The 26,986-nt window shown below is 48.9% G+C and overlaps 1 protein-coding gene across 2 annotated transcripts in view; it reads left to right on the top strand.

Annotated features, from left to right (window-relative positions):
- The window catches only part of USP43 (ubiquitin specific peptidase 43), a 50,413-nt gene extending 27,731 nt beyond the window's left edge, over window positions 1-22,682 (top strand). The window contains exons 7-15 of one of the 2 annotated variants that reach the window (XM_055307072.1): window positions 550-685; window positions 3,097-3,208; window positions 6,050-6,153; window positions 9,077-9,154; window positions 10,161-10,287; window positions 10,379-10,712; window positions 12,392-12,550; window positions 14,033-14,197; window positions 20,948-22,682. In XM_055307072.1, coding sequence (XP_055163047.1) covers window positions 550-685; window positions 3,097-3,208; window positions 6,050-6,153; window positions 9,077-9,154; window positions 10,161-10,287; window positions 10,379-10,712; window positions 12,392-12,550; window positions 14,033-14,197; window positions 20,948-22,008 — 2,276 coding nt within the window. In that variant the 3' untranslated portion in view covers window positions 22,009-22,682. Of the gene's footprint in view, window positions 1-549; window positions 686-3,096; window positions 3,209-6,049; window positions 6,154-9,076; window positions 9,155-10,160; window positions 10,288-10,378; window positions 10,728-12,391; window positions 12,551-14,032; window positions 14,198-20,947 lie in introns of both variants that reach the window. The other variant, XM_055307071.1, reaches the window with a different exon arrangement.
- Window positions 22,683-26,986: the final 4,304 nt, after the last annotated feature.

Here is a 26,986-nt window from a genome sequence, read left to right as displayed (position 1 = left end):
TCTGTGGTTGCTCTGAGTCAATAAGACTGGCCCTGATTATTTAATTCAATGAAAAGACCCTCATTTCAGGTTCAATCAAAGGAGACACACCTGTGCTTCAGAAGTCTGATTTTTCAGGATGATCAGAAATTGAGGATAGTTTAATTCTTCCTCCTCCTCAAGGGTAGAGGTTCTTACCTTCCCTCTGTGTTTCTTTTGTTGGCTGAGGAAACCGGAGCCAACTCGTGGCTCTCTGATTCAGGCATAAAAGCAACCAAAATCATTTTGGTGTCTTTTTCAGATTGACTTTGGAAGTGTTAATTAAAATCCCTGCCTACGTTTTAACATTACTGGCTAAACACAATGGCAAATTCACTACCACATATGTGATCTTCCTTTACCACATACCCGATGGCACAAGTGCCACGGATCTTGATATCTCTTTCCTTAGAGTGCTTTAGTGTCTCCCAATGGTGGTTAATAGATGCTCAAGGAGAAGAGGGGCTAGAGAGACCAGGCTGTGCCCCCAGCAAATTCTTTAAGAATATGAACATAATTCTCTTTCTTTAGCTCATCCATGTGGTTTGTCGGTGTCCCCACGCTTGGCAGCCCGTGAAGGGCAGCGAGTACCCCTGTCTGTCCCCAGCAAGAATAAGGTGCTAATCCTCATCTGTAACTTGGTGGGGTCAGGGCAACAGGCCAGCAGGTATGTATAACTTCATCTTCCTTTTACATGATGTGTGGACATGTACTCAGGCTTGGAGTTCTATCTAGAATAATTCTAATTTGATAAAAGCAAGCATGCATTCTCAAGGTTAATCAACTAGGATTTAGGGTACTTTCTGACCAAAAGGTTCATCAATAACTGCCTTAAACAGATGGCAAATGTCGCCCCTTAGCAATTAAACCTCAGAGACTTTCCTGTTGATTTCAGGAACAATTATTACGACTTTCACCACTGTCGTTTTATATTGTGTTGTAAGGCCTGGTCAGGGGAGGAAGACAAGGGGAAAAACTGGCCATAAGAAAAGAAGAGATAAAATGACCACTGTCTGCAGATTATATCGTGGCCTGTCCAGGGGGCCAAGAACTGGGAAGTGATCAGAAGTTGTGGAAGGGTCTGGGTGTGGTTACATAACGAATAGGCAAAACCAGATCATTTTTGTAACCAGTTCAAATTAAACACTTGAAAGCTATAACTCCAACCAAAAGTGTCTATACTGATTGATAAAATGTTTGTAAAATTCATCTGGAATAATAAACTCATAAGGATAGAAAATATTGGGGAAAGGAGAAAGGAGGAAGGAAGAGGGGTTGCTTTATTAAACTAGAATAAAGTCTCAATTATTAAAAATTATGATATAGGCTATATAAATAACAATAGTTTTTGAAGCCAAAAAAATTGTAATATCTGTGGAAAAAAATTTTTTTCCATTTGAATCAGTGTAACAGGATAGGCTGAAGTATATTTGAGTGTTATATGATAAAAAATGGCACATTTTGTATTATTAAAGAGTGAATAAATTATTTAGTATATAAGGGTAGGGCAAATTGATTTCTTTTTATTTTTTATGATCAATTTTTTACTTCTGCCGTAGATTCACGTTTAAATTCTAGAATGATTAAAAGGAAACCATAAGATAACTTGAAGATAATGTAGGGAGATATTTATGTTTTTGGGCAGGAGGAGTCTTTTAATGCCTAAGGTACAGGAGGTTATAAAGGAAAAGACTGATATTTTAGATGTATTCAAAATTTTAAGCACAAATGAGAAATATTCACATTACATGACAAATGAGAAAAAATACATCATGTGACAGGTGAAGGGTGCATAAGCCATGGTATAAAACTCAGCTCGGAAATTAGTGAGAGAGATAACTCTTAGTAAAATGAGGCCGGGAGATTTACCTTAATTCACAAAAGAAATACAAGCATCAGTTAAAATACTCAGCTTTGTTAGTCATGATTCTAATTGTAACAGCAAGAGGCTCTTCACCGGGGATCCCTGGGTGGCGCAGCGGTTTGGCGCCTGCCTTTGGCCCAGGGCGCGATCCTGGAGACCCGGGATCGAATCCCACGTCGGGCTCCCTGCATGGAGCCTGCTTCTCCCTCTGCCTGTGTCTCTGCCCCTCTCTCTCTCTCTGTAACTATCATAAATAAATAAAAATTTAAAAAAGAAAAAAGAGGCTCTTCACCTTTCAGGTCAGTAAAAGACTTTTACAACTTGATAATACTCACTCTGGGCAGGTGTCAAGGGAATGGGGCACACATGCCACTGTACACTGGTGTGGCTTCTCGGGAGGGCAGCCGGCTTACACATCGCTTTGGTCTCGCGCATTTCCGCTTCTGGAAATTTATTCCACAGAAATAATTGGTCATGCGCACACAGAGTTGTGTGTGTAAGCACATATATGTAGCTCCCACCATAAGCAGGCACCATAAGTTAAAATTTAAAAGATTGGAAGCAATCTGAATGCCAGACAGTAGAGAAAAATGTGAATAAGCCGACTGTGGGCAGCACAGTGCCTTTGCCCTTCCAGATGCACTAGCTCAGGTTTGAGCTGGGTTTCTGCAGAGTTTGTTTGACAGCGTCACATTCTTATCCCTTCGGGTCTTCCTGCAGCCTTGCGTGGGTGGTGGTGATTTGTCTGGTGGTACCCACGGCTGAGCCGGAACTGTGGCCAGAGCCACCTCTGGCTCACCATGGTGTGTTCATAGCTTGGGACGTGGGAAACACTCTCCCAAGAACGCTCTTGATGAACAAAAGCATCAGTGCATCAGCTGGATTGGCTTCCCTCTGGGTACATCCCTGCCTCCATTTCCTCTGGCTGCCGTGTTCTCTTCCTCTGTTGTGGGGAAGAGTCTCCCAGCTGGCTGAGCTTTGCAGCCATCTGTTTGCACCACCACGTCTCTCTTTGGCTTTGCATTTCTGGGCCTTTGTTTATACCACCGCGTGTCCATTTGCAACGAGGTGCTTCGAGGAGTGGTTTGGTGCCGTGCTTGGCGCTTAGCTCGTACTCAATGGAGAGGTGCTCCTGAGCACAGCCAATGCTCGTGGCTGTTGAGTAGCATTGGTTGTTCCACTGCTGACATAACCAGAAGCCTTGAATGTTTCAGGTTCGGGCCACCTTTCCTGCTCAGGGAAGACAGAGCCATCACCTGGGTCCAGCTCCAGCAGCGCATTCTCAGTAATGTCCGCTGTGTCATGAAGAGTGAGGTCCCCATCCAGGTCAGAGCGTGTGTGTGTGTGTGTGTGTGTGTGTGTGGCGGGGATGGAGATGAGGGTAGGGATCTAGGAAGAGCTCAAGATAGACCAGCATTTGCTGTTAACGAGACCCAGGTGCCCCAAATAAATAAAACCTTTAAAAAAAAAAAAACAAAACCCAGCTTTGATCATATGTGAGGAAGTAACCATTCTGTGGCCTCTGCTGTTTTATTCTTTGCACCATTACAAAATACCTTTCACAGACAGAGTCTTTTTCTTGTTAAATCTCTAAAAACACCACTGGAATAGGATTTATGCTGTTCTTTTCTGTTTTGTATAGTTACTTAGGGTTTTTCCTGGAGAGCAGGGGTCTCATAAATTGTAACTTACATGTTTGGATTCAGAATTTCAGGGGGCTTGAGGTATAACTCATGTGGAAAATATACTCGAGGTATGATTTTCTGTGGTTTATGTCCAAATGTGAAAATCTAGGTATTACAATAATTTTATCTGTTTTTTTAAAAACTGAGATTGGGGCACCTGGGTGGCTCAGTGGTTGAGTGTCTGCCTTCAGCTCAGGGTGTGACCCTTGGGTCCCGGGATCGAGTCCCACATCCGGCTCCCTATAGGGAGCCTGCTTCTCCCCCTGCCTGTGTCTCTCTCTCTGTGTGTCTCTCATGAATGAATAAATTAAAAAAAAATCTTTAAAAAATAAAAAAAAAAATGGTTGTGGGGTTCCTAAGGATGGCCCATCCGGGTAAACCCACAACGCTTTAGTACCATATTAAAACCCTGACTCCATATGGTCATACTTTGAATACATTCAGAATTCTCAACCTTGAGCAGAAAAGATTAAAATCAGTGCAGGTTCTAGAATGAGTTTCCCTAGCTAAGAACAGAAGATAGCAGAACATCTTCCAAAAATGGCCAATTTGCTGGGCAGAGTAAATTCATTCGAATCATGAAAAGATAGGGATCTGTCACTGCCAAGACATTTATATGTGATCACTTTGCAAACTTGCTCTGTGTGCAGGTGGGGTAAGCTACCTCCACGCCGGACCACTGCCTAAATCGTGTTGATTATGTTGCCATCCAAACAGCCAAGGACTATTAGGAAAAAGAACCGCACCCCACCCTCCGCTTTGCTGCCCCCAGATTTAAGAAATAGTCTCCTTAGGAAGTACAACCCTCCCCTGGCTACCCCTGGATCAAAGCCTCTGGAGGCAGCTTGCTTGCCTGCGATCAATTTTGTCCTTGTTGAAACTGTAGGTGAACTAGAGTGTGGCCATGGTCCAATCGGGCAAGCTCCCTGGACTTCATGCGTAAGGCTCCCTACAGCTGGCTTTTGCTTCACCTTAGCAGCGTCCCCTTGCCCCATGCACACATGAGCTGCTGCAGCCAGGGGAGCAGATCACAGCTGTCTGCATGCATGTTGTGTCATGTCCATGCACCGTTGTTCTTTCCTGGAACTGCAATGCCTGTCCCCCTTCTTTCCCTGTGTCTGACCTCAACCTATAGCTCATCAGTGCTTTACAAGTAGAGATGCATCTACTTTTTGCCATCGTCAGGATTTGGAAGGATATTTCACTGTTTTTCTTATTAAAGCTAAAGTCACCTGTGACCACTTGAAGAATTATATTTTCAGGTTGTGTGGGTGGCAGAGTGGGTGAAGCATTCGACTCTTGGTTTTGGCTCAGGTCTGTGACCTTAGGGTTGTGGGATCGAGTCCTGCATTGGACTCTGCACTCAATGTGGAGTCTGCTTGAGATTCTCTATCCCCCTCTCCTTCTGGCTCTCCCCACCATGCATGCTCTCTCTCAAATAAGTAAATACATCTTTAAACTGTATTTGCTTTACTTGAAGACACCACTGATTTTTTTTTTAAGATTTTATTTATTCATGAGAGACACAGAGAGAGAGGCAGAGACACAGGCAGGGGAGAAGCAGGCTCCATGTAGGGAGCCCGATGTGGGACTTGATCTCAGGTCCCCAGGGTCATGCCTTGAGCTGAAGGCAGACACTTGACCGCTGAGCCACCCGGGCATCCCGACACACCACTTTTTGACTATTGTGAATAACACTGCTTATGACAGCCTTCAACTTCAGAAATATTAGAATATGAAAATAAATAACATGCATCTTAGAATGAAAACATAGGTAGTATTTCTTTCTGTGGCTTATTTTGTAGTGTATGAATACTTCTTAAGCATTTGGTATGTAAAAAAGACTCTAGCTTGCTTTGATTGCCTCATTTTGGCAACTTGGTGATGATGATAATCATCTTGAGCTAAGGTATTAAATGATCTATTCATCATTAATTAACATAACTGAGCGATTTTCTTCCATTGACCGAGCCAGCATCTGCTCCAATTAAATGTACACTATTTAAAAAACACTGTTCATTGTCTGGGAAAATTTAGTGTGTTAAAGAGTGCTAGATTGCTATGGTAAAAGGTACACCGTATGTCTTCTTTTTTTTTAGAGGGAGGAGGGGAAGAGGAAGGGAGAGAGAGAATTTTAAGCAGGCTCCGAATACAGCAATGAGCCTAATGCAGGGCTCGATCCCACGACCCTGAGATCATGACATGAGCCGAAGTCAAGAGTTGGATGCTTAACTGACTGAGCCACCACTCAGGTGCCCCTACAGTGTGCATCTTAAAAAAAAAAAAAAAAAAACCAACCCAAAACCGCCCACAAAACTAAATAAATAAATATTTTCATGTCTTCAGAATACTAATTTTTAAGGCAGTACTCAAAATAGACTATAAACATAAAGGATCATGCTCTTTGAGCAACTTATTTGTCCTCGACCCAACAGAAGTCAATGTGATGATGACCCACCAACTTTGTTTTCTGTCTCTGCAGAACCCGGGATCTCTGTTCTCCATCCGGGTTGTGGGGCTTTCCCTGGCCTGCAGCTACTTATCCCCACACGACAGTCATCCACTCTGCCACTGGGCAGTTGACAGGTAAGGGGGACTTTCCAGCTTTGGTAAGAGAATAAGCGCAACTGTACTTGCCTGGAGTCCTCAGAGGTTCAGCGTCAGTGAATGGATTATAACCCTAGCTACCCCTGGTTGCTTGCCTTGCGGTGTCAGTCACCTGTGTTAGGTCCTTGGACACATTTCTGTGCTTTCAACCCTTGTGTCTAGAGAGGTGCTGTGATGGCCACTCAGAGATGTGGGGACGCTGAGGTTCCCGGTGATGACTTGCTCATAGTTTTTTAAAATTTTTTGAAAATTTTAAAAAGATTTTATTTATTTATTTATTTGAGAAAGAGAGAGAGAGAGAGCATATACAAGCAGGGGTGGGAGAGGGCAGAGGGAGAGGGAGAAGCAGACTTCCGCTGAGCAGGGAGCCTGATGCGGGGCTCGATCCCAGGACCCCGGGATCAGGATCTGAGCCAATAGCAGCACACGCTTCACCCACTGAGCCCCCAGGTGCCCCTAACTTGCTCATACCCATGTAGCTAAGGGCCCAGCCTGAATCAGAACCCATTTCCGTCTGACTGAGAAACCCAAATTCGTTCAGTTAGCTCAGGCTGCTGAATTCAACCTGCATGTCCCGTCTGGGGTGGAGGAGAATTCTCCCACTGAGCCTTTGGCTCAAACTGTAGAATCCCATGTCTGTGTGATGGAGGGGGAACACCGGCCTGGCCACACCTGCAGCCTTCCACCTTGCACGGCCCTGCCAGGCGATGCTCGTGAGCGTCATGATACCCAAGAGGTGGTTTTTCTCTGTAACTTATCTAGGGCTCTGGGTCATTTTCTACAAGATGCAGAGTTACCAATAAACGTCTCTGGTTTTCTGGCTCAGTCCACCAAAGCTGAGTGAATCCATAACATAGGTGCAATACTCTCATTTATAATAAGAAATATATATTTGGTCTTGTGGCCACAGAGCTCCTAAGGCCCTTGGAATGCCTTTAGTGATAAGTGATAAAGGTGTTTTATTCTTTGCAACAAGCCCTTTCAACCACACTTGAGTCTGTATTAATGAGGTTTTTTTTTTTTTTAAAGATTTTATAGATTTATTCATGAGAGACACAGAGAGAGAGGCAGAGACATAGGCAGAGGGAGAAGCGGGCTCCCTGCATGGAGCCCAATAAGGGACTCAATTGTGGATCCCAGGATCATGCCATACCCTGAGCCGAAGGCAGATGCTCAATCACTGAGCCACCCAGGTGCCCCTAATGAGGTCACTTTTGGAAAGAACCTCAGGACAGGGAGGGGTGAGTTGCCAGGGGAACCAACCATGTGATTAAAGGTGGGAGCTGTCCTTCCCACCCACAGACATCAAAGGAGGGAGAGGGTTGGAGATGGATTGCACTTCCAGTGGGCAATGATTAATCAAGTAGACCCCCGGAAGGGCTTGTTTTGGGAGCGTCCAGGTGGGTGAGCACATAGTGGTGCTGGGAGAGCTCTGCAAGCTCTGCCTTCTGCACCTCTTCCATCTGGCCATTCCCCAGTTACATCCTTTTATAATAAGCTGGTGAGCAAGCAAGTGAAATGTTTCTCTGAGTTCTCTGGGCCACTCCTACAGATTAATCAAACCCAAGGAGAGGGTCCCCAGAGCTTCCAGTCTGTAGCCCAGATCACAACCTGGACCTTTGGTGTCTGAAGTGGGGAGGGGGCTTTTGTAGGGCCAAGCCCTCCACCTGTGTGTGGATCTGATGCTGTCTTCAGGTAGATAACGCTGGAATGGAGGTCATTGCTCTGTGGTGTGGATAGAAAGCCCACACTGGAACTGGTGTCTGAATCCGAATGGATGTCAGGATCACAGTAGGGGGGGTGCCTGGGTGGCTCAGCCTCTGCCTTCAGCTCAGGGCATGATCCCGGGGTCCTGGGATCAAGTTCCACATAGGGCTCCCCGCAGGGAGCCTGCTTCTCCCTCTGCCTGTGTCTCTGCCTCTCTCTGTGTAGGTATCATGAAAAATAGATGAAATCTTTTTTAAAAAAAAGGAAAGGAAAAAGGATCGTAGTTGGGAAGGACTCCTCCCTTTGTAAAGTCCAGGAACCATCAGGAGGGGTGGAAGATCGAAGATTCGATGCTTTCTGTGCCATCTTCACCCTCCTCGCCTGGCAGCTGCTTTACAGAGTAGAGTTAGGGAGGCTGGAGGACTGTTGGCCTGTCCTTCTTGGGTCTGATGGGACAAGTGAGCACAGGGGCTGGGGGGCCTCTGAGAGGGGCCCCCCTCGCGGCACTCTGGCTTCCAAATGAGTTCCACAGACTGTGATGCCAGCCTGTACCCTGATTGTCACCGGCCCGTGACAGAAGTTGAGAGGAAGCCCTTAGGTATGTCAAGGCAATAGGACAGAGCAATTGAAATAGGATGAATGCATAATAATTTTGCATAATTTTTTTAAAAAATTGAACTATTTTGTCCTTCCATTACATTTATATTGTATTTCACAAAAGGATCTGTCTGTAATGGTTTATTTATTCTTTGAAAGATTTTGTGTATTTGTCCATGAGAGACACAAAGAGAGGAAGAGACACAGGCAGAGGGAGTAGCAGGCTCCCCACAGGGAGCCCAATGGGGGACTCTATCCCAGGACCCCGGGATCATGCCCTGAGCCGAAAGCAGATGCTCAACCACTCACTGAGCCACCTGGGGGCCCGTAATGGTTTAGAAACATCAACAAAATGGTCTTTGACCATAAGTAGTTTGAGAAGCCTTGAAAAAAGAGTCTGGTTGCACAGGGAGTGGACCACGCTAAAGGAAGCCCTCTCTGAGGCCATGGCACTTCTGGTCACATTTCTATCTGCCTGGCCTCAGTTTACACTCAGATCTTCGGGCAGTTCTGTTTGGGACATCAGTCCTGGGGTTGGAGGCAGGGAGGAAGGGGAAGGAAGCCTCAAACTTTCTTATGGGCTGTGTTCTTTCCCCAGGGCCATGCACCTCAGGAGGCCAGGAGGCCCCCCTCACATCAAGCTGGCTGTGGAGTGGGAGAGCTGTGCCAAGGAGCGGTGAGTACAACAGCACTGGGCTCCAGGGGAGGAGAGGCAGAGCCTGCCTGTTCAAATAAATCCTCCCATGCCCTGTTTCCCCCGATACACTGGAAGGCAGGAGGCCGTGTGGTCCATGCCTCTGGGAGACCCTGGTGACAGGTGTCTGCATGTAAACAACAGTAATGACAGTGATGACAGTCATGCTGGGTGGTGTGAGGAGCAGTGGCAGTAATAGTAGTAATAGTAGAAATAGTAATAGATAATATTAAAAATAGTAGTAAATAGGGACACCTGTGGGGCTCAGAGGTTGAGCGTCTGCCTTCAGCTCAGGGCGTGATCCCGGGGTCCTGGGATCGAGTCCCACATCAGGCTCCCCGCAGGGAGCCTGCTTATCCCTCTGCCTGTGTCTGCCTCTCTCTCTGTGTGTCTCTCATGAAAATAAATAAAATCTTAAAAAAATAGTAGTAATAGATGCTTACCCACTCAGCCCATGCTGGTCACTGCCCTGAGCAAGCGCTTCACCTAGATGCACTTTGTCTCCCCTTCACCACGCCCTGTGAGGTCAGTACTACCACAATCCACAGTTTTTAGACGTTTTTAGGTGCACAGGGAGGTTGAGCAGTTGCTCGGTGTCCTGCAGCACGTGCATGGCCGAGCCAGACTTGCACCCAGGCTGTCCTGATCACTCAACTTGGCTGTTCCTATAACCGAGTATATACTTTGGAAAAGGACACTGTTCATTCCCGCAAGTGTTTATTAATTTTCTGCAAGATACTGGGCCCTGCGCTAGCTGAGGAAGCCTAGACAAATCGGCTGAGCACCGGCCCCTACCCTCCCACACCCCAGGAGCTGGCAGGCGAGAGCAGGCATCCTGGTCAAAGTGAGCAGGGCTCAGCGTGTGTGCGAGGTGCCGGCGGGGCCACTTCACCTCCCCTGGTGGCTGCCTGCATGCTGCACATCGAGACAGGTGAGAGCGCCCTTGGCCGTGGGAGGCCCTGATGCCCTGAATGTCTGCACCCTGCAGGCTGTTCGGGAACCTCCAGGAGGAGCGGGTCCAGGATGCGGACAGTGTGTGGCGGCAGCAGCAGGCACACCAACAACACAGCTGTACCTTGGACGAGTGCTTTCAGTTCTACACCAAGGAGGAGCAGGTGTTGCCCGAGGGTCTGGGCTAGGGATGGGGGGGGCCTGGCCACGTGGCATGGGGGGCGGGGGCCTCAGAGTCACTGGCTTCCTCTCCAGCTGGCGCAGGACGACGCATGGAAGTGCCCGCACTGTGAGGCCCTCCAGCGGGGCATGGTGAAGCTGAGCTTGTGGACGCTGCCCGACATCCTCATCATCCACCTCAAGAGGTTCTGTCAAGTGGGCGAGAAGAGGAACAAACTGTCCACACTGGTGAGGTTCCCGCTCTCTGGCCTCGACATGGCTCCACACGTGGCCCAGAGAGGTGCCGGCCCCCCGGCTGCCACGGGCCCCTGGCCGTCCTGGAAGCAGCCGGCCTGCCTGCCCGCTGGCTACCCGCTGGACTCCCTGTATGACCTGTACGCCGTCTGCAACCACCATGGCAGTCTGCAAGGTGGGCATTACACAGGTGAGCCTCACCTCGCGGCTCGTGCTGCTGTGGTCATGGGTCGGGACCGTGGCCTGAGCTTCGGGACGCACCCCCCCCCCCCCCCGCCCAGGAGAAGGTGCTCCCGGAAGGCCGGGCTCTCCCCCCACCAGGCCACTGGGCGTGCTGGGCGGCCTGTGCCCCTCCTGTGCCAGACCCTGTGTTGGGTGCTGGAGCTCCTGGGAGGAGCAAGACACATATGAGTCCTGCCCTCGTGGCGCTTCAGTCTGATTTCAGACACAGAGGTGCTTGTTGCTTCAGCCCTTTCACTGCCTGGCATCATGAAGGGTATACGATTGATGGTATCTGTGATAGGGATAAGGCCTCTCTGAGGGTGGCGCCCATATGCCAGAACCAAAGGAAACTAGCTATGTGAATAATGGGAGGAAGACCATTATGGGAAGAGCTACTAGTATGTGCAAAGACCCTGGGACAGGGTTTGATGTGTTTAAGAAATGATGAAAGCCTGTCACGGCTGAAGTATAGCAACCCGGGGTAAATAACACAGATGAGGCTGGAGAAGTGGGCACTACGTGTAGGCCATGGACAAGGGTTTGCAGTTTTTTTTTCCATAGGGTAATGGGAAGCCGTTAAAAAGCTTTAGGCTAGGGGTTAAGGACATAATCTAGTCTACAAATGTAGCTCTCCTCTGTGGAAAAGAGGCAGAGAAGGGAGCCAGCGTGGAAGTTGGAATTCCAGTTAGGAGGCATTTCTGGGGCTCAAATAAATGAGGGATGGTGTTGGCTGGGACTCAGGAGGTAACAGTTGGGGTGTTCCAGATGCGTTTTGGAAGTAGAATCAGTAAGACTGGCCTTTGGACTGGGTATGGGGGTGGAAGGCCCTTTGCGCTCAGCGAACTGTGGCCCTCGGGCCAAATTCAGTCCAGCGCTGGTTTTTTTATACAGCTCAAGAGTTAAAACATGGTTTTCACATTTTAAAAGATGATAAAGAAGAAGAAGAAGAATATATGGCAGAGACCATCTGTGGCTGAATGGGACCTGTAAACCCTAAGATATTTGCTACGTGACTCATTACAGAAAAATGGGCTGACTCCGGATTAGTGGGTTCTGGATGGCACCATGGGCCGAGATGCAGAGGGGAAGGAGTGTTTTGTCGTATTATTTGGAAGGTGGCAAGAATCTTATTTATGGACCTTTGCTAAATGTTTTCCTTCAGTTCTGAGGCAGGAAAGACACATACCATAATCTCAAATACATAGTTGTTTTTTAATCTCATAATCTCAAATATGTTGTTGTTGTTATTGTTTTTTAATTGCATACTGAATCAGAGATGCGCATTTCGAACCTTCTCAAGGAACCATGTAAACCTTGACATTACTGTCTGGCTAAATAATTCAGGGCTTCCCCGTTACTGGCAATTTTGCCAGAACCCCAGGGTTAAAACCTAAGGATTCCGGTTTGAAGTCACAGCACACTCCATCTGGGAGGGTAACTGATTGATCTGATTCCCACAAAATTCATTTCTGCTCAGACATGGACTGATTTTTCTCATTCTGTTAACAAACAACATCCATTTTTTTTCAGCTCTGCTTGTGCGAAATGCCTTTCTGGGTTTATTTCTTGGAGGGGGGTGGTGGTGGCAGGGAGGGCTCCAGTAATTGGCACTTGGGATTTGGACCTTTGCAGCCTACTGCCGGAACTCTCTGGATGGCCAGTGGTACAGTTACGACGACAGCACGGTTGAACCGCTCCCAGAGGATGAGGTCAACACCCGAGGCGCTTACATCCTATTTTATCAGAAACGGAACAGCATCCCTATCTGGTCAGCCAGCAGCTCCGTAAGAGGTAGGTGCTGTCACTCAGGAAGGAGTGGGGAGCTGGGAAGGTGCTCAGTTGAACGAACGACAAGGACCAGGGGAGGTAGGTACAGATCCAGAAGTGGGGGGACTCTGACTGCAGCATTTGTAGGGATGCACAATGGACACAGGGGAAAGGAATAAGGAATAATGTTTTGTAGCCGGTGATCCAGCTGCTTTTGTAGCTGTTTCAGGATTTCAGGTTTCCAGTCTCACTCCTATCCAGCCAGACTGTAATCTATTTTTTTTTTTAAGATTTTAAAATTTATTTTAAGAGAGAAAAAGAGAGCACAAAACGGAAGGGCAGAGGGAGAGAGAATCTCAAGCAGACCCCCTTGCTGAGATCGAGCCCCATGTTGGGGCTCTGAGCCTGATGGGGCTCTATCTCATGACCCTGAGATCAGAACCTAAGCCAAAACCAAGAGTTAGTCGGACACTTAACCAACTGAGCTCCCCAGATGCCCCTCATGTCAAACTTTAATTAGCTTTGCACATACACCTGCTTTCATCCTATTAGAAAGGCTTGGGGGGACGCCTGGGTTGCTCACTGGTTAAGTGTCTGCCTTTGGCTCAGGTCATGACGTTGGGGTCCTGGGATTGAGTCCCGCATCGGGCTCTCCACAGGGAGCCTGCTTATCCCTCTGCCTATGTCTCTGCCTCTTTCATGAATAAATCAATAAAATCTTTAATTAAAAAAAAAAAAGGTAGGGCGAGGTGGTTGTTAGGGACACTGGGCCTCAGTAGGAAAGATAGCTATTTTTTTTTTTTTTTTTTTAGATTTTATTTATTTATTCATGATAGTTACACAGAGAGAGAGAGGCAGAGACACAGGCAGAGGGAGAAGCAGGCTCCACGCACCGGGAGCCTGACGTGGGATTCGATCCCGGGTCTCCAGGATCGCTCCCTGGGCCAAAGGCAGGCGCCAAACCGCTGCGCCACCCAGGGATCCCGGAAAGATAGCTATTAAACCATACCCAGTAACATGTTCATTAAGCAGCCTCAAACTTGGAAGTCTGGAGGTCAACTTTGACCTCCCTATGTGATTTATTGCGCTCTGCAATTCTATCCTATAATTGTTGGGAGGTGGCCAAATTAAACCACAATGCCCCAAGGGGTCTGAATCAACCCCAATGGGAAATCTGCCTTCCTTTTATAGAACACAGAACGAATGGAAAACCTGGCCTATTAAAAAACTGGAGTTGGTGGCAAATGATGTCAGGGGAAGCCCTTCCATGCCCGTCACCACGCTGACCTTTCTGGGCCCAAATGCCTTTCCCTAGATTGTCAGCATGGTCACGTGGTCAAGCAGTTTGCAGGGTCCTCCTCTGGTCATCACTTCTGTTGTGTAATTCTGCTCTGGTTCTGCAGCCCCGGGGCTCGGGGGTGGGGGTCTGGCTGCGGAGAGGCTCCTCGGAGGACCCCGAGCCACCTGGTGGGGGTGGGTCCAGCCTTCCCTGTGGCTTCTCCGCAGGCTCCACGAGCTCCTCCTTCTCCGATCACTGGCTCCTTCGGCTGGAGAGCAGTCACGGCAGCGCCAGGGGCAGCCTGTTGTCCTGGAGCTCCAGCCCCGGCCCCTCACGGCCCCGGGAGCCTGACCCTCCTGTCTTCACCAGCAGCCTCTCCGATCAGGAAAAGGGTATGTCCCACTGCGACTTCCGTAACTGGGGAGGAGTGTACGGAGAAGCCCTTCAAGAAGGAAGATGTAAAAACTAACCTGGCTTTTGCAACATTTAGAAAAACAAAACAAAACAAAAATCAAGACCGTATTAAAAAAAAAAAAATGTCCAGCGCCCTTTGCAGAAGCCCCCTGATTAGTAAAAGGGCCCTGAGACTTCATATTTTTGGTGGACGTGCCTCTGGTGGTAAATTTTCTCGGTGGCTTTTATTGGGCCTTCGAGGCTTCGTTTCTCACGTCACCGGTACTTTCCAGTTCCAGATACTGTGTTACTTCTGTTTTCAATTCCATTTTGAAGGTTATTTGGGAGTTTCAGGCATTCGTGATTGGGGGTGGGGGGGCAGCTCGCCCTTTAATTCTTTCTCATTTTGTGGATTGTGATCCAAGAATGTGGCTTTCAAAAAGCATCCCCTTCTCGCGATCAAGTAAGTGTACGATTATTATTTCGTCAGTGTTCTGTGCACACATGAAATAATGCCTGTTGTGTCAAGTCAGGGGACATAAGCTCTGTGTCAAAACTATTCAATTAGGTGAGTTGGTTTTTGGATTCAGTTCACTTTGTCTTCACATTGACGTTATCAAGGGCTGCCTGGCTAGGAAGGAGGTCTAGTCCAACCTTCTGGTATGGCTGTATTTTTAATCAAGTATGCCACGGACTTTAATAATTTCTGCTTTATATTGTTTCGTTGCTGCTTTAATACGTGTCAGTGTCCTTTATAAATCATCTGTTCTTGTTGTAACGTGGCACTTTATCCTGCTTCACGCTTTTCATCTTAAATTCTACTTTGTTAAGGGGCACCTGGGTGGCTCAGTCTGCTAAGTGTCCACCTCTTTATTTCGGCTCAGGTCATAATCCTCAGCATCAGGAGATCAAGCCCCATGTCTGGCTCCATGCTCAGTGGAGAGTCTGCTCGAGATTCTCTCTCTCCTCCCCCTCTGATCTTCCCTCTACTCTCATGGACACACTCTCTCTAAAATAATCAATAAATTCTAAAAAATAAAATTCTGTCTTTTTCAAGATTAATCATTCCACCCCTTCCTCCTTTTTTGTTTGCATTTGCCTGGTATCACTTTGCCATTCCCTTTTGCTTTATGAGTTTTTCTTTTAGAGTTAGTTAGTTTTAAGTGGTTTCTAGTAAACACTATGTTGCAGTTTTATTATTTTTGTTGTTATTTTTTTCAATGTCAAAAACGGAGAGCCTGTCTCACAAGCGGAGCATTCAGTCCATTGGTATTCAATCTAACAATGAAAAACTTGATTTTGTTTCATTAAGAAAGTTTTTTTGTTGTTGCTATTTCTGTTTTCTTTTTCCTTATTTATGCCCAGTTGGTCATGTGGCTCTTTGTTTCTTCCTTTGTCTGTTTAGAAGTTCTGCTGTGCCTTTTCCATCCTGGGAATTATTCCCTTATCCTTCCCTCCCATGTGTGCCATCAAATGCATCTTCCTGTTCTATGGATATGGGAAGCCAGGTCATTCCTATTCCGTGCGCCCTTGTAGTTCATTTCTGCCTGCCGTCCTTCTCCGCAGTGAGATGAGACCGAAGAATGCTTCCAGTTCCTTTTCCCCACCCAGAGTGAGCGCTTTGAAATGCCTTCACGTGTTCCCTCTGCTCTGTTTTATGACCCCTCCCCTGCCCCAAACTTCAATTCCTGGCCCTTAGATTCTCTGAGATGGCTCAGCACTCGGTTTCAGGCTGTGAACGCTGTGACTTCCAAGATCCCAAATGCTCTAATTGTCACCTTATATTCCCCATCCCCAAACCATCTGCCCCTATGCAGTTGCATGGTACACGGGCCGCGGGCTCCACTGAAAATCCCACCTGTCTTCTTTGCATCCCCCTCTGTCTTGAGATCTGGATTCTCATTCTTTAACATTTGGCCAGAGTTCTTTTTAGGGATGGGCGATGCACCCTCTCCCTCTGCATAGGCACAAATACTTTCTTTGACCAGGGAGTGAGTGGCAGCTTGGCTGGTCAGCGGACTCTTGGGTTAGAATCCTTCCCTCTCTGATGTCTGTAGATATTTTCCCACGGCCCGCCAGGCCCCAGGGTGGCAGGTGAGACGCCTTTTTTCCCCCCTCCTACGTGAGAACCACTTGTTCTTTTGGGCTGGAAGCTGTTGCCCTTGGAGTTTAGAAATTCCACCAGAGTATGCCCAGGTCTGTTCCCCACCCCACCCCCCTTGAACCCCCAGAACCTGTCCGCCTACAGATGCAGGCTTTTCTTTAGGGAAATTGTTCTTTTGTTTGTTTAATTATTGTCTCTCTGACTTTTCAAATTCTTATTATTTGCCTGGTGGGTCCCCTGGGTCCATTCCTGGGGTCTTCTAGCTTTTCCCTGTGATTTCTCTTGGTCGTCTTGCTCTAAGGTGTGAAACACTGTGCTTCCTTTGTCTTTTCGGCCATGGATTTGAGTCTCAACAGTGACCCATGTGCCTTCAAAGCATTTACTGCATCTTAAAACCTAGAAGACCTTTTGTCAGCCCTCTCATTCTATCCTTTAATCTCCCTGAAAGCTTCTCTTTTGTCTGCTCCACTTCATCAGAGCCCCGTTCTGCTGGTTCTCTGACTCCCTGATCCCCTTCTGTGTGTTATTTCTTTTGTTTCTGCCCACTGGGGCTCTTCTCCATGCTCTCCTGAGTGGAGGTGATTCTTGGAGTGATGGGGGGGTGGGTGGCCTCGGCCTGCCAAGGCACACTTTCCCCTCGCCACCCTCATCCTACTGGCTTAGTCTCAGAGCTGGGCAAGGCTCAGCTTAGCCATGTAGCTTGTCCTTACCCTCTAGGGGACCCGGGGAAAGTCTGGGGGTCAGGCTTGTTCCAGGTTTGCCCTCTGCAACCAATGTCTCCGAATTAAAGTGGGGGCTCAGAAGATGAAGACCCCTAGTGGGGAAACTTTTCTCCCTTGGTTAAGCCATGGTGGTCTCTTTGCTGCTTCCCTGACCCACCAAGCTCACTTGTGCCCCAGGGCCTTTGCACTTGCTGCTCCCTCTGCCTGCAGGCTGTTTTCCCCAATCTTTCACATGGCATCCTCCTCCCTTTTCACTCAGCTTTCTTCTCTCCTCACTCCTCAGCCACTGACTACGCTGTACTCCCCGGTTACCCCGCCTCATTGTTTGTCATAGCCCTCAGTACTCCATCCCACAATGTCACATGTTGCTGTCAGGCCCCACAGGGCCAGGAACTGTGTGTTTTTTTCCACAGCCATATCCCCAGCACTGAAAACAGCCCTTGGCACTCAGTAGGCTCTCCTTACATGTCTGTTGAAGGTGTAAGTAGTAGGTGGCTGTGAAAGGCACAGTGGAAAGCCTCGGATGTGCTGAGATACCTGGACCAGGAGGCTGGTCCTGTTGCAGGTGGATTAAGAATGGGCAGGGGGTGGGCAGCACGCATCCTGAGGTCCGACTTGTTAGTAGCAGATAAAAAGTCACATAGGAACATATGGGGGCATGTCTCAGGGCAGCATCTGCTACTACCGGTGCCAGGTGTGGGCGGGGCCATGGGCAGGGCTGCAGGAGGGGCTGTGGGCCGGGCTATGGATGGGGCTGCAGGTGGGGCCGTGGATGGGGCTGTGGGTGTGGGTGGTGCTGTGGGCAGGGCCGTGGGCGGGGCTGCAGGTGCCATTGGGGCTCTGGGTAAGGACTGCAGGTATTGATGGGGCCGTGGGTGTGGGCGGGGCTGTTGGTAAGGACCACGGGTATGGGGGAGGCCACGGGGGAGGCCACGGGCGGGAGTGAAGGTGCTGATGGGGCTGTGGGCGGGGCCTGTGGGTGGTGGGCCGTGGGCAGGGCTGTGGGTAAGGGCCATGGATGTGGGCGGGGGTGCAGGCAGGGCTGTGGCCACCGGGGACGGGGCAGGGCTGGGCGGGGGGGGGGGGGGGCTGGGGGTGGGGGCGGAGCCTGCCCGCTGTACAGGTGCCATCTGTCCCTCGCAGGACCTGGGAAGCCCATCGTGCAGGCTCTGAGGCTTCTCTGATCTTAAGGGAGGACTTCACCCTCCATATCCTCCATGTGGTTTAAGGCTCCAGGTCCTCCCAGGTTCTCAAGCCGGCTGAGCCTGGGCCAGGCCACAGGTTCCAGGGCGGGGCGGCAGAGGGAACCCTCACTCAGGCATCTCTGAACACCAGCCACCTCTGCCTCTGGCTCCCTGCCTCCAGGAGGTCCCCCCGGGAGGGGCAGGGGGAGCACTGTCCCCTCCCCCAGGAGGGAGATGTCTGTGAGCAGTGCTCTCCTGTCCCTTCTGTCTCTGCCCCGTGGCCAACGCACCTCCCCGCTGCCCCAGGCCTTTCAGCCGGGAAGAGGGGACGCGCTGCCAAGCCACCTCACCACCTGCCAGGCTGCAGGCTGTGTCATTTCGTTTTGAAAAGCTGAAAGTCACAGCTTTGTCCTCCCAATAAAAGCTTCGCTTTCTGCCCTTCCCAGGGTGGCGGACAAGGGGGAAAAAATCCAGCAACAACAGCATGTGTGTCTCAGACCCCAGCATATTGCTTTTCCCCTGAGGGATGGGGACTTAATGGTGGAATGACAAGGCCCGTCGAAAGTGAAGCTGCAAAACATTTTGGGTGAGACTGTGTGTGTCTCTTGTTGTAATGATCTAAGGAAATGCTTTAAGGAAAACAATACCAAATGAAAGAAGAATGATTAAAAACCACCAGAATGAAAAAAAAAAAAAAACAAACCCACCAGAATGATCCATGGCAGGTAAAATTCCCCAGGAACCTCTGAGAGATGCTGTCAAACCCCTCCAGTCACTGGTGGGCAGTGGACTTTGCCTTCCCATCACCTCTTCCCCTGGAGCCTGGCTGATGATGTGTGCCGTGCTTCCCCTGCCTGCAGACCCTGAGCTGTCACCTGTCCCCTGAGAACCTCTGATCTCTCTGCATCTAGCTCATCCCAGTTGGCTGTGGTGCTGACAGGGGCATTTTGTGGCGGTGGTCCTCGCTCATGGGAGTCATTCTCCTCCTCAATGATGAGAGTGTCAGGTGTGGGTGAAAGGCAGTGTGGTTGACATTGGGTCTTTATCTAAATGCATGTCACTGTCCCTGCAACATGCGGGTCGTGCGGGTGAAGACTTTTTTCCTCTGTGATGACAGGCATCTTATACATCAAGGCAGCAGTGACAGGTGATTGTGTGTTGCTTTTATTATTATTATTATTATTATTATTATTTTAAAGATTTTATTTATTTATTCATGAGAGACACAGAGAAAGACAGAGACACAGGCCGAGGGAGAAGCAGGCTCCCTGTGGGGAGCCTGATGCGGGACTCAATCCCAGGACCCAGGGATCACGCCCTGAACTGAAGGTGGCCACTCTACCACTGAGCCACCCAGGAGTCCCTTGACCGTTTTTAGATGCATGTTTCAGTGGTGTTATGTACATTCGTGCTGTGGCTCAGTCACAGCCACCATCCTTCCCTGTAACTCTTTTCATCTTGTAAATCTGAAAGTCTGCCCATTTCACAAAAACACAACGCTCTCCCCTTCCCTGAGTCCCTGGCCGCCCCCTATACAAATCCTGTACAATTTCTGTCTGGTTTCGACCACTCTGATCACCTCATGCGGTGGAATCATGCAGTATTTGTCTTTTTGTAACTGGCTGTGGAGGTCGCTTGAGATTCCAGAAGAATTTCAGGATGGGTTTTTCTGTCTCTGCAAAAATCCCCACTGGGATTTTGATAGGGGTTGGGTTGAAGCTGCAGATCAATTGCTTTGGGGAATAGTGACATTTTAACAATATTGAGCCTTCCATGGACGTGGGATGTCTTTCCATTTCTGTCATCTTTAATTTCTTTCTAATGTTTGTAGCGTTTGTTATTCAAGTCTTTCACCTCCCCAGTTAATTCTGAAGTATTTTATTCTTTTTGATGCTGTTGTAAACGAAATTGTTTTCATAAGTGACTCTTTCCTCAGGAGAAACATACAGCCATGGCTACGTGTGTATTCCCTTTAGAGACATTAAAATTTAGGAAAGAATTTTTTAAAAATCAGTCATACATAGACAGCATCATCCCATGTCCCCCTCGACATCTTGTCATTTTAGTCTTTACTTCTCCATACTTGTATGTTTTCACATGCATGCATCACACACACGTGTATCTATTTTTTCCACTGGGATTACTGTTTTTTTAGACTATTTCTCCTTCGACATCACATATCAAACTTGTCTTTCCAACCATATATACATGTTGCAAAACACACAAAGAAGACGTAAGTGGCAGCTCTGATAAAAGTAAATGTACTATTTGTTTATTTTTTTAAGCCCGCAGATAGGATATCAGAGATTCTTGCCCCTGAAAGGTACAAGCACCTAATTTGACCTGGAAGAAGGAGGGACTTTTGCTGAGCGTTCTGCTTCATGCAAATATTTAGATATGAATGAAAATGGTGTTCAGTCGTAAGGCTAGATGCCTCTGAGACTGGGCTTTCTCAGGAGTCGGTGCTGCCTGGGCATGCAGCTAGCTGCCTTTGTTGAACTGGCTTGCCCTGTGTCTTCAAATATGTAGAAGGGTTCCATGGGACATGGTGCCAATGCTGATGCCTCCAAGAGCTAGAACCTCAGTGTCTCGCTCACCGCTCTGTCCCCAGCTCCCAGCACAGGGCTGCCTGAGTGCATCAGGAATGCCCGCTCACCGTCTGTTAGATGACAGGCATTGTAGTCACGCATTGCAGCCGGAGGGGTATTCGGGCACTGACGCTCTTGGTGTCTCTTTCAGGAGGGTTGCAGTCTGGGCCTTTGGTCCGGGGTGTACGAGGCCGAAGCATCAGCATGAAGGAGCCTCCACCTTCCAGAGCCAAGCAGGGAGCCTTGTTCAAGACCATGCCCCTCCGATGGTCTCTTAGGCCCAGAGAGAAACCCCTCGGTGCGTCCGTGGAGCTGGTGGAGTACTTGGAGTCCAGGCGGAGGCCCCGATCCACGAGCCAGTCCATCGTGCCACTGTTGACAGGCGCTGCTGGCGAGGACGGGACGTCAAAAGCCACCAGCCCGGCTAGGGGGGAAGAGAGTGGGCGAGCCAGTGACAGAGTGCCCTGCCCCTCGGGCCACACCAACTACTGTGCAGCCCCTGGAATCTCAGATGGTCCCAACACTGCGAGGAAAGCCATGGAAAATGCAAGTCAGGATATCAAGCTGCCCAAAGAGTTTGACCTGCCCCTCCCCGTGATGCCCTCGGTGGGGGATGAGAGACGAGCCCGAGCTGAGGGCCAGAAGACCTCAAACTGCAAGGGAAGTGGCCAGGCAGGAAGCCACAGCAGGGTACCCTCCCCCAAGGAGGCTCTGAGCACCGCGGCATCTTCTAGAAGCAGCGCAGACGGCCGCCACAGTGCCTTAGCCAGGATGAGGGCCCACGCGGAGGGCAGAGACATGGAAACCGACAGATCCCCACAGGGAACCCTCACCCTGCTGAGGTCTGTGTTTTGGAAGAAGGAGAACAAGCATGACAGGGCGGAGGTGGCCCCACAGGCGTCCCCAGTGTCCCTGGTGAGCGGCAGGCTGAGCCCGGCGGTGGGTGAGGACGCTCGAGTCTCCTCTCCTTCCTTCCAGCTCCGGGACGGCCTGCCCAGGGCCCCCGCCAGCCGCCTGGAGAGGGACATCTGGTCGGCACCCAGCTCTCTCCGCCTCCCCCGCAAGGCCGGCAGGCCCGCGTGGGCCGGTGCCCTGGGCGCATCCCAGAGACCTGTTCCCGGAGAGCACCCTCCCTTGAGCACCTTGCAACAGGTGAAGTACCACACTCTTTCCTTAAGTCGGAAGAAAACGTTACCTGAGTCCAGCTTCTGATGGTGCGCGTTCCAGTTTCGTGCGAAGCTGGCCTCCTCACGATGGAGCCGCAGGAAGAAGCTTGTGTCGAGAGTGGGCGTTCGGAAAGCCGGGTGTCTTGTGACCCCTGAAAAATAAATTTATTTTCTTTCTTTCTTTCTTTTTTTTTTTGTACCCACCTCTAGATTTCCAACACAGCATGTCCTAATACCTTCCTGTACCGTTGGGTGCTTTTATACTTGCAGGCCAGGAGAGGGTGCTGTTGCGTCAGCATTACCGGTTCAGGGCAAGATTGGATTTATTTTCCTAATTCCACAGGCCGAGTACATGCCCTAAAGAGAGATTCGGATGTGGCCCAGCTTTACAGCTGGTAACTCTGCAGGGAGGCCTCATAAATAAGAGTCTCGGACATCCCATCACTTCTTGCCATCGGCTTCTCATTTTCAAATCTGCAATGCCTCTCTGGGATAAAGCCTTCAAGATGCCAAAAACACCGTAAAACATCTAGGAGAGAGATGGAGAAGAACCGGTGGCGATTTTAGGAAGATATTTAATATATAACAAAATAATTGTATTACTGTTTTTCAAGGTATTTAAAAAAGAGAACTATTTTGATACTAGGAGTAGAGGAAGTTCTTTTTAAACAAAAACAAAAATGAAGTATGACATCTATGTACAATTTTAATAAAGGTCCATCAGTGAAACATGCAGATGGCTCTCGGAGTTATTCAAGTTTAACAAATGATCTTTTTTTACCCCAAAGATTTTATTTTATTTTATTTATTTTATTTTATTTTATTAAATATTTTATTTATTTATTCATGAGAGACACACAGAGAGAGGCAGAGGCATAGGCAGGGGGAGAAGCAGGCTCCTTGCAGGATCACACCCTGAGCCAAAGGCAGACAGACTCTCAACCACTGAGCCACCCAGGCATCCCCCAAAGATTTTATTTTTGAGTTATTGCTACACCCAGCGTGAGACTCAAACTCACAACCCTGAGAGCAAGAGTCACGTGAGCCAGCCAGGCGCCCCAACCAGTGCTGTGTCGGCTTGGCTCCTTGCTTTTGATATAAAGTCATGACTTGTTTTGTTTCTGAAACTTTAAATAAGATGACTTGATGTTTCCTAAAGAAACAGAAGTTCCCTTAGGTCTCTCTGTCTAAAGGATTAGTCCTTAGGAGGCCCGAGAGTGTGAGCCTGTCCTCACAGACCGATAGTTGTTCCGTTTCCTTGAGCTTTCCTTGAACTCCTCGGTAGCAGTTCTGACAAATATCCTGTCACTGCTTACTTGGGAGCTGCTACGCCCAACCCTAGGCCTTTGGGTCTGTGTGTAGTCTGTTTTCTAGAAATATTTCCTCTCTGATGGGAACCATTTGTACAAGACATCCAACTCCAAAAATTAAGTTTTCCTTCATACATATTGCATGACTCATCAGTATGTCCCTGCCACTTTTATTTTTTTCCCTTAAGGAGGAAGAATGGGGTCCTTTTTTTTTTTCCTGAGAAAGACTACTCTCTCTCTCTTTTTTTTTTTAGGATTTATTTCTTTATTTTAGAGAGAGCATGAGCAAGGGGAGGGGCAGAGGGAGAAGAGGGGGAGAGAGAGAGAATCTTAAGCAGACTCTGTGATGAACACAGAGCCCAACATGGGGCTCAATGCCAGGACCCTGAGGTCATGGCCTGAGCTTCACTGACGGAGCCACCCAGGTACCCATGAAAAAGACTACCTAGAAACACAGTTCCAAGGTAGGGAGAGCTGAGAATATGAGAGATTTTGAAGCAGGAGGACTGAGCCACTTGGCCTGGAAGGGCGACGTGTATGCCAGGTGACCCGTGTGCTTGCATTTCAAAAAACATCCAGGTTCTCAAGTGTGAATCCACTAACCTCAGGCAATGTGGAAGATGTGGCTGTCCATGCCCTCTGGGGTCATGGGAGTCGAGGAATCCTGATGCTTTTCCTGGTTCTTTCACTGCCGTTGATGTTCATTTGTCATCTTTGGCTCCATGCACTTCTAAGCTCAGCCTCCCTTCCTTTGTCCTCTAAGGGATTGGGTGATAATGACCCAGATGCCCACCCCCTGGCTTCTCCCTGGAAGGTCTCAACTTTCAGAATGCCCTTGGATACCATGAGCAGGTCCCAAGTGTGAGTGGTGTCCTCTGTGATGCACCTCAGGCTGGAGCGTCTTCCCTGGGCACTGGACCTGGAGGTTTAGTAAGAGGCAATGGCACATGGACCCTGGTGGCTCTATCTGCACCGCTTCCCTGAGCCTGCTTCCCCCTCTACAGGGACCTGGCAGGAAAGGCTGTGAGCATAAGGGTCTGGGAAAGGATTGTAATCCTTCCAGAATGAATCCTAATTTAATGGTTCTGCCTCTAGGAAAACTGGTCTTTTCCTTAAACTTTGCTTTCTTAGTTTCCGACAAGTATGCAAAATTTCAGAGGGAAATAGAGCTGTAGCACCCTCTTTTTAGAAGTCACGGTTCATGTAAACTGGACAGGGTTTGAGGCATTGACGTGGATGGAAGTTGGAGCATTGATAGGTTCCTGTAAGCTTTATTGGTCCTTCAGACATCTCTCCCCAAACTCCAATTTTCTACTTGAATATAAGAAAAGGGTCTCAGGGTGCTTGGGTGGAGTAGTTGGTTAAGTGTTCAACTTAGTTTCTGCTCAGGTCCTGGTCTGAGAACGTGGGCTCAAGCCCCATGTTGGACTCCACACTCAGTGTGGAGTTTGCTTGAGATTCTTTCTCTCTCCCTCTGCCCCTCCTGCTCATGCTCTTCCTCAATCTTTCTAAAATAAATAAGTAAATAAATCTTAAAAAATGGGGTGGGGGTGTCTCTAACGAGAGCCCTACTCTGGATAAGTTAAGAAGCTGTGTGTAATCCCTGCATTCGTGGTGGAAACAGGCTACTTACACTCACTTCCAAGTCCTGGTCTCTGGGGTTGTGCAGAAAAGGCTCTCCTTAGACTGACACCTGCCTGTGGCAAATGAACCCCACCAAAGAAACACGTCAAAGTGGTTGGAGAAATGCTGGGTGTGAGCAGAGCCAGGTCTCACCTACCAGCTTTAAACCTGAGTGTGAGATAATTGGAAATGATCCCCGGGATGATCCACTTCTGGCTTTCTACAGCTGCATTCTGGAATGTCTTCCCTACCTATGGACATACATTATTTTGCTGTAGATTAAATTTCATCTTCATGGTCCTCATGGTCCCCAAACACCTCTCAAGTGATGCGGGCACACATTTCCTGCAAAGGAAGGCCCCAGGATTGGACACAGATGTACATGCTATGGTCAGGACCAGGACAGAGGCTCTGTGACTTCATGGGATGGTGGATGGAAATCCAGGGACATTCTCTTCCTCAGATCAGGACACTACTGTTGGGATTCTCCCTTGGATTGAAGTGACTATATCGGGAGTGGCCATGGTCTGAGCAGCGACTCGGGAGCCCCTGGTGGGTCCCCCTAGGAGCTGAGTTTCTCCGGGCATGTGTAAGGGTGGCCCAACCTGGGGCTGTGTGTGCAGACGCTCAGCCCTGTCTGACTCTCCTGGTCTGAAGGGAAGGATTCCTGAGATCCTGGTTGGCCTGACCTTTGGGTGGCCTCACACCCAACCTAACGGCATCCCTCTTGCCACAGGGAAGCACCTCGGACTGGAGAGGAAAGGACCTGGATGAGGCTGCCAATGAAGTAACTGAATGACTCTGCGAAGCCACTTCACCCCTGGTCTCCCTTCCCACCTCTGTAGGTTGACATTGGACCAGATCCTCCCTCCCTCCACCTCGGCCTTGAGTCTCAACTTGCTGCCTCGCACACGCATGGAGAAACCAGACTCTGGCAGGAGCTGGGGTTCAAAGCCCACTCTGCCACTGCCCAGCTATTTGAATTTGGGAAGTTAGTTTAGCTCTTCTGTGCCTCGATTTCCTGTCTGTGAAGTGGGGATGATAATAGGACCTGATCCATCAGGTGGTTGAGAGCACAAAATGAGCTAATTAGCAAACATTAGTTATCACCATTACTGGGACCCCGAGCTGCCAGTGGAGGATTCAAGCCATTCATCTCTGAGTGAGAACCAAAGATCTTTCCAGTGCTTGGGACAAGCTGGTTTACAGTCTTGTAGGGTGACAGAGGGTAGATCCCAAGAGGGCATTCATAGGAAGGAAGCCAGATAAATACTTTCATTGACATATAACGGATTCTGGAGGTTTCGAAGCCTTCCGTTCCACTGTCTTAGAAATGGACTAAAGTTTACTCCATTTTTAGAGATCCCATAACTTCATCTGTCTGCCGTCCCAGCCCATGTAGGGGCTGTATTTATTTTTGTCCCTGGTGAAACCGAAGTGGCTCCGATGCAGGGAATGTTCTGAACTGAAATGTTGACAAGTCAACTGGCAAATCTGTTTTAAAAAAAAATACTAAGAGTGATGCTCATGAAATCACTTTGGAGTTAACCAAACTCCTCGTTTCTTTCAGGCAGGCTGGTGGGGGGCTGCAGGTCTCAGCCAGGGGACACTCTTCAAGCAGAGGACTTCCAGGTACACACAGGAACCACCGAAGCTCAGTTCCTGTCATTCTAGCCACATCCTAGAATTCCCTCCAACAGGCTGTATTTGAATGGGTTGGTGTGCAGGTGTGTGGGGCATGGGTGGCTAGGGCCGTGTCACACACTCTAACATCAGACCCCAGCCACAAGCCCACCTCAGGAGCCAGGGGATGCAGCCAGCTCCAGCCAAGCCACACGGATGGATGTCATCCACCTCCCAGGAGGAAAGCGCAGGTGCTCCTTGCATAAGATGGGAAGCCGGGCAGACAGAGCGGCTGGTGTCCACTGCTGTGGCCACCCGAAATGTTGTTTTATTACTCATTTACTTTCCACCTGAGTTGACATCTCTGCTTAATCTCCCATACTCACTTTTTCTTCTTCCCTTTTTCCCATTTCTTTGCTCATTGATCTAGGACCCTCCCAATTCAATCCATCCAGCAGGGATGGAGAG

Source organism: Nyctereutes procyonoides, unplaced genomic scaffold (assembly GCF_905146905.1).
Source record: "Nyctereutes procyonoides isolate TBG_1078 unplaced genomic scaffold, NYPRO_anot_genome, whole genome shotgun sequence".
In the NCBI taxonomy this organism is placed as follows: Eukaryota; Metazoa; Chordata; class Mammalia; order Carnivora; family Canidae; genus Nyctereutes; species Nyctereutes procyonoides.
This window is presented reverse-complemented; position numbering and strand designations above follow the sequence as displayed.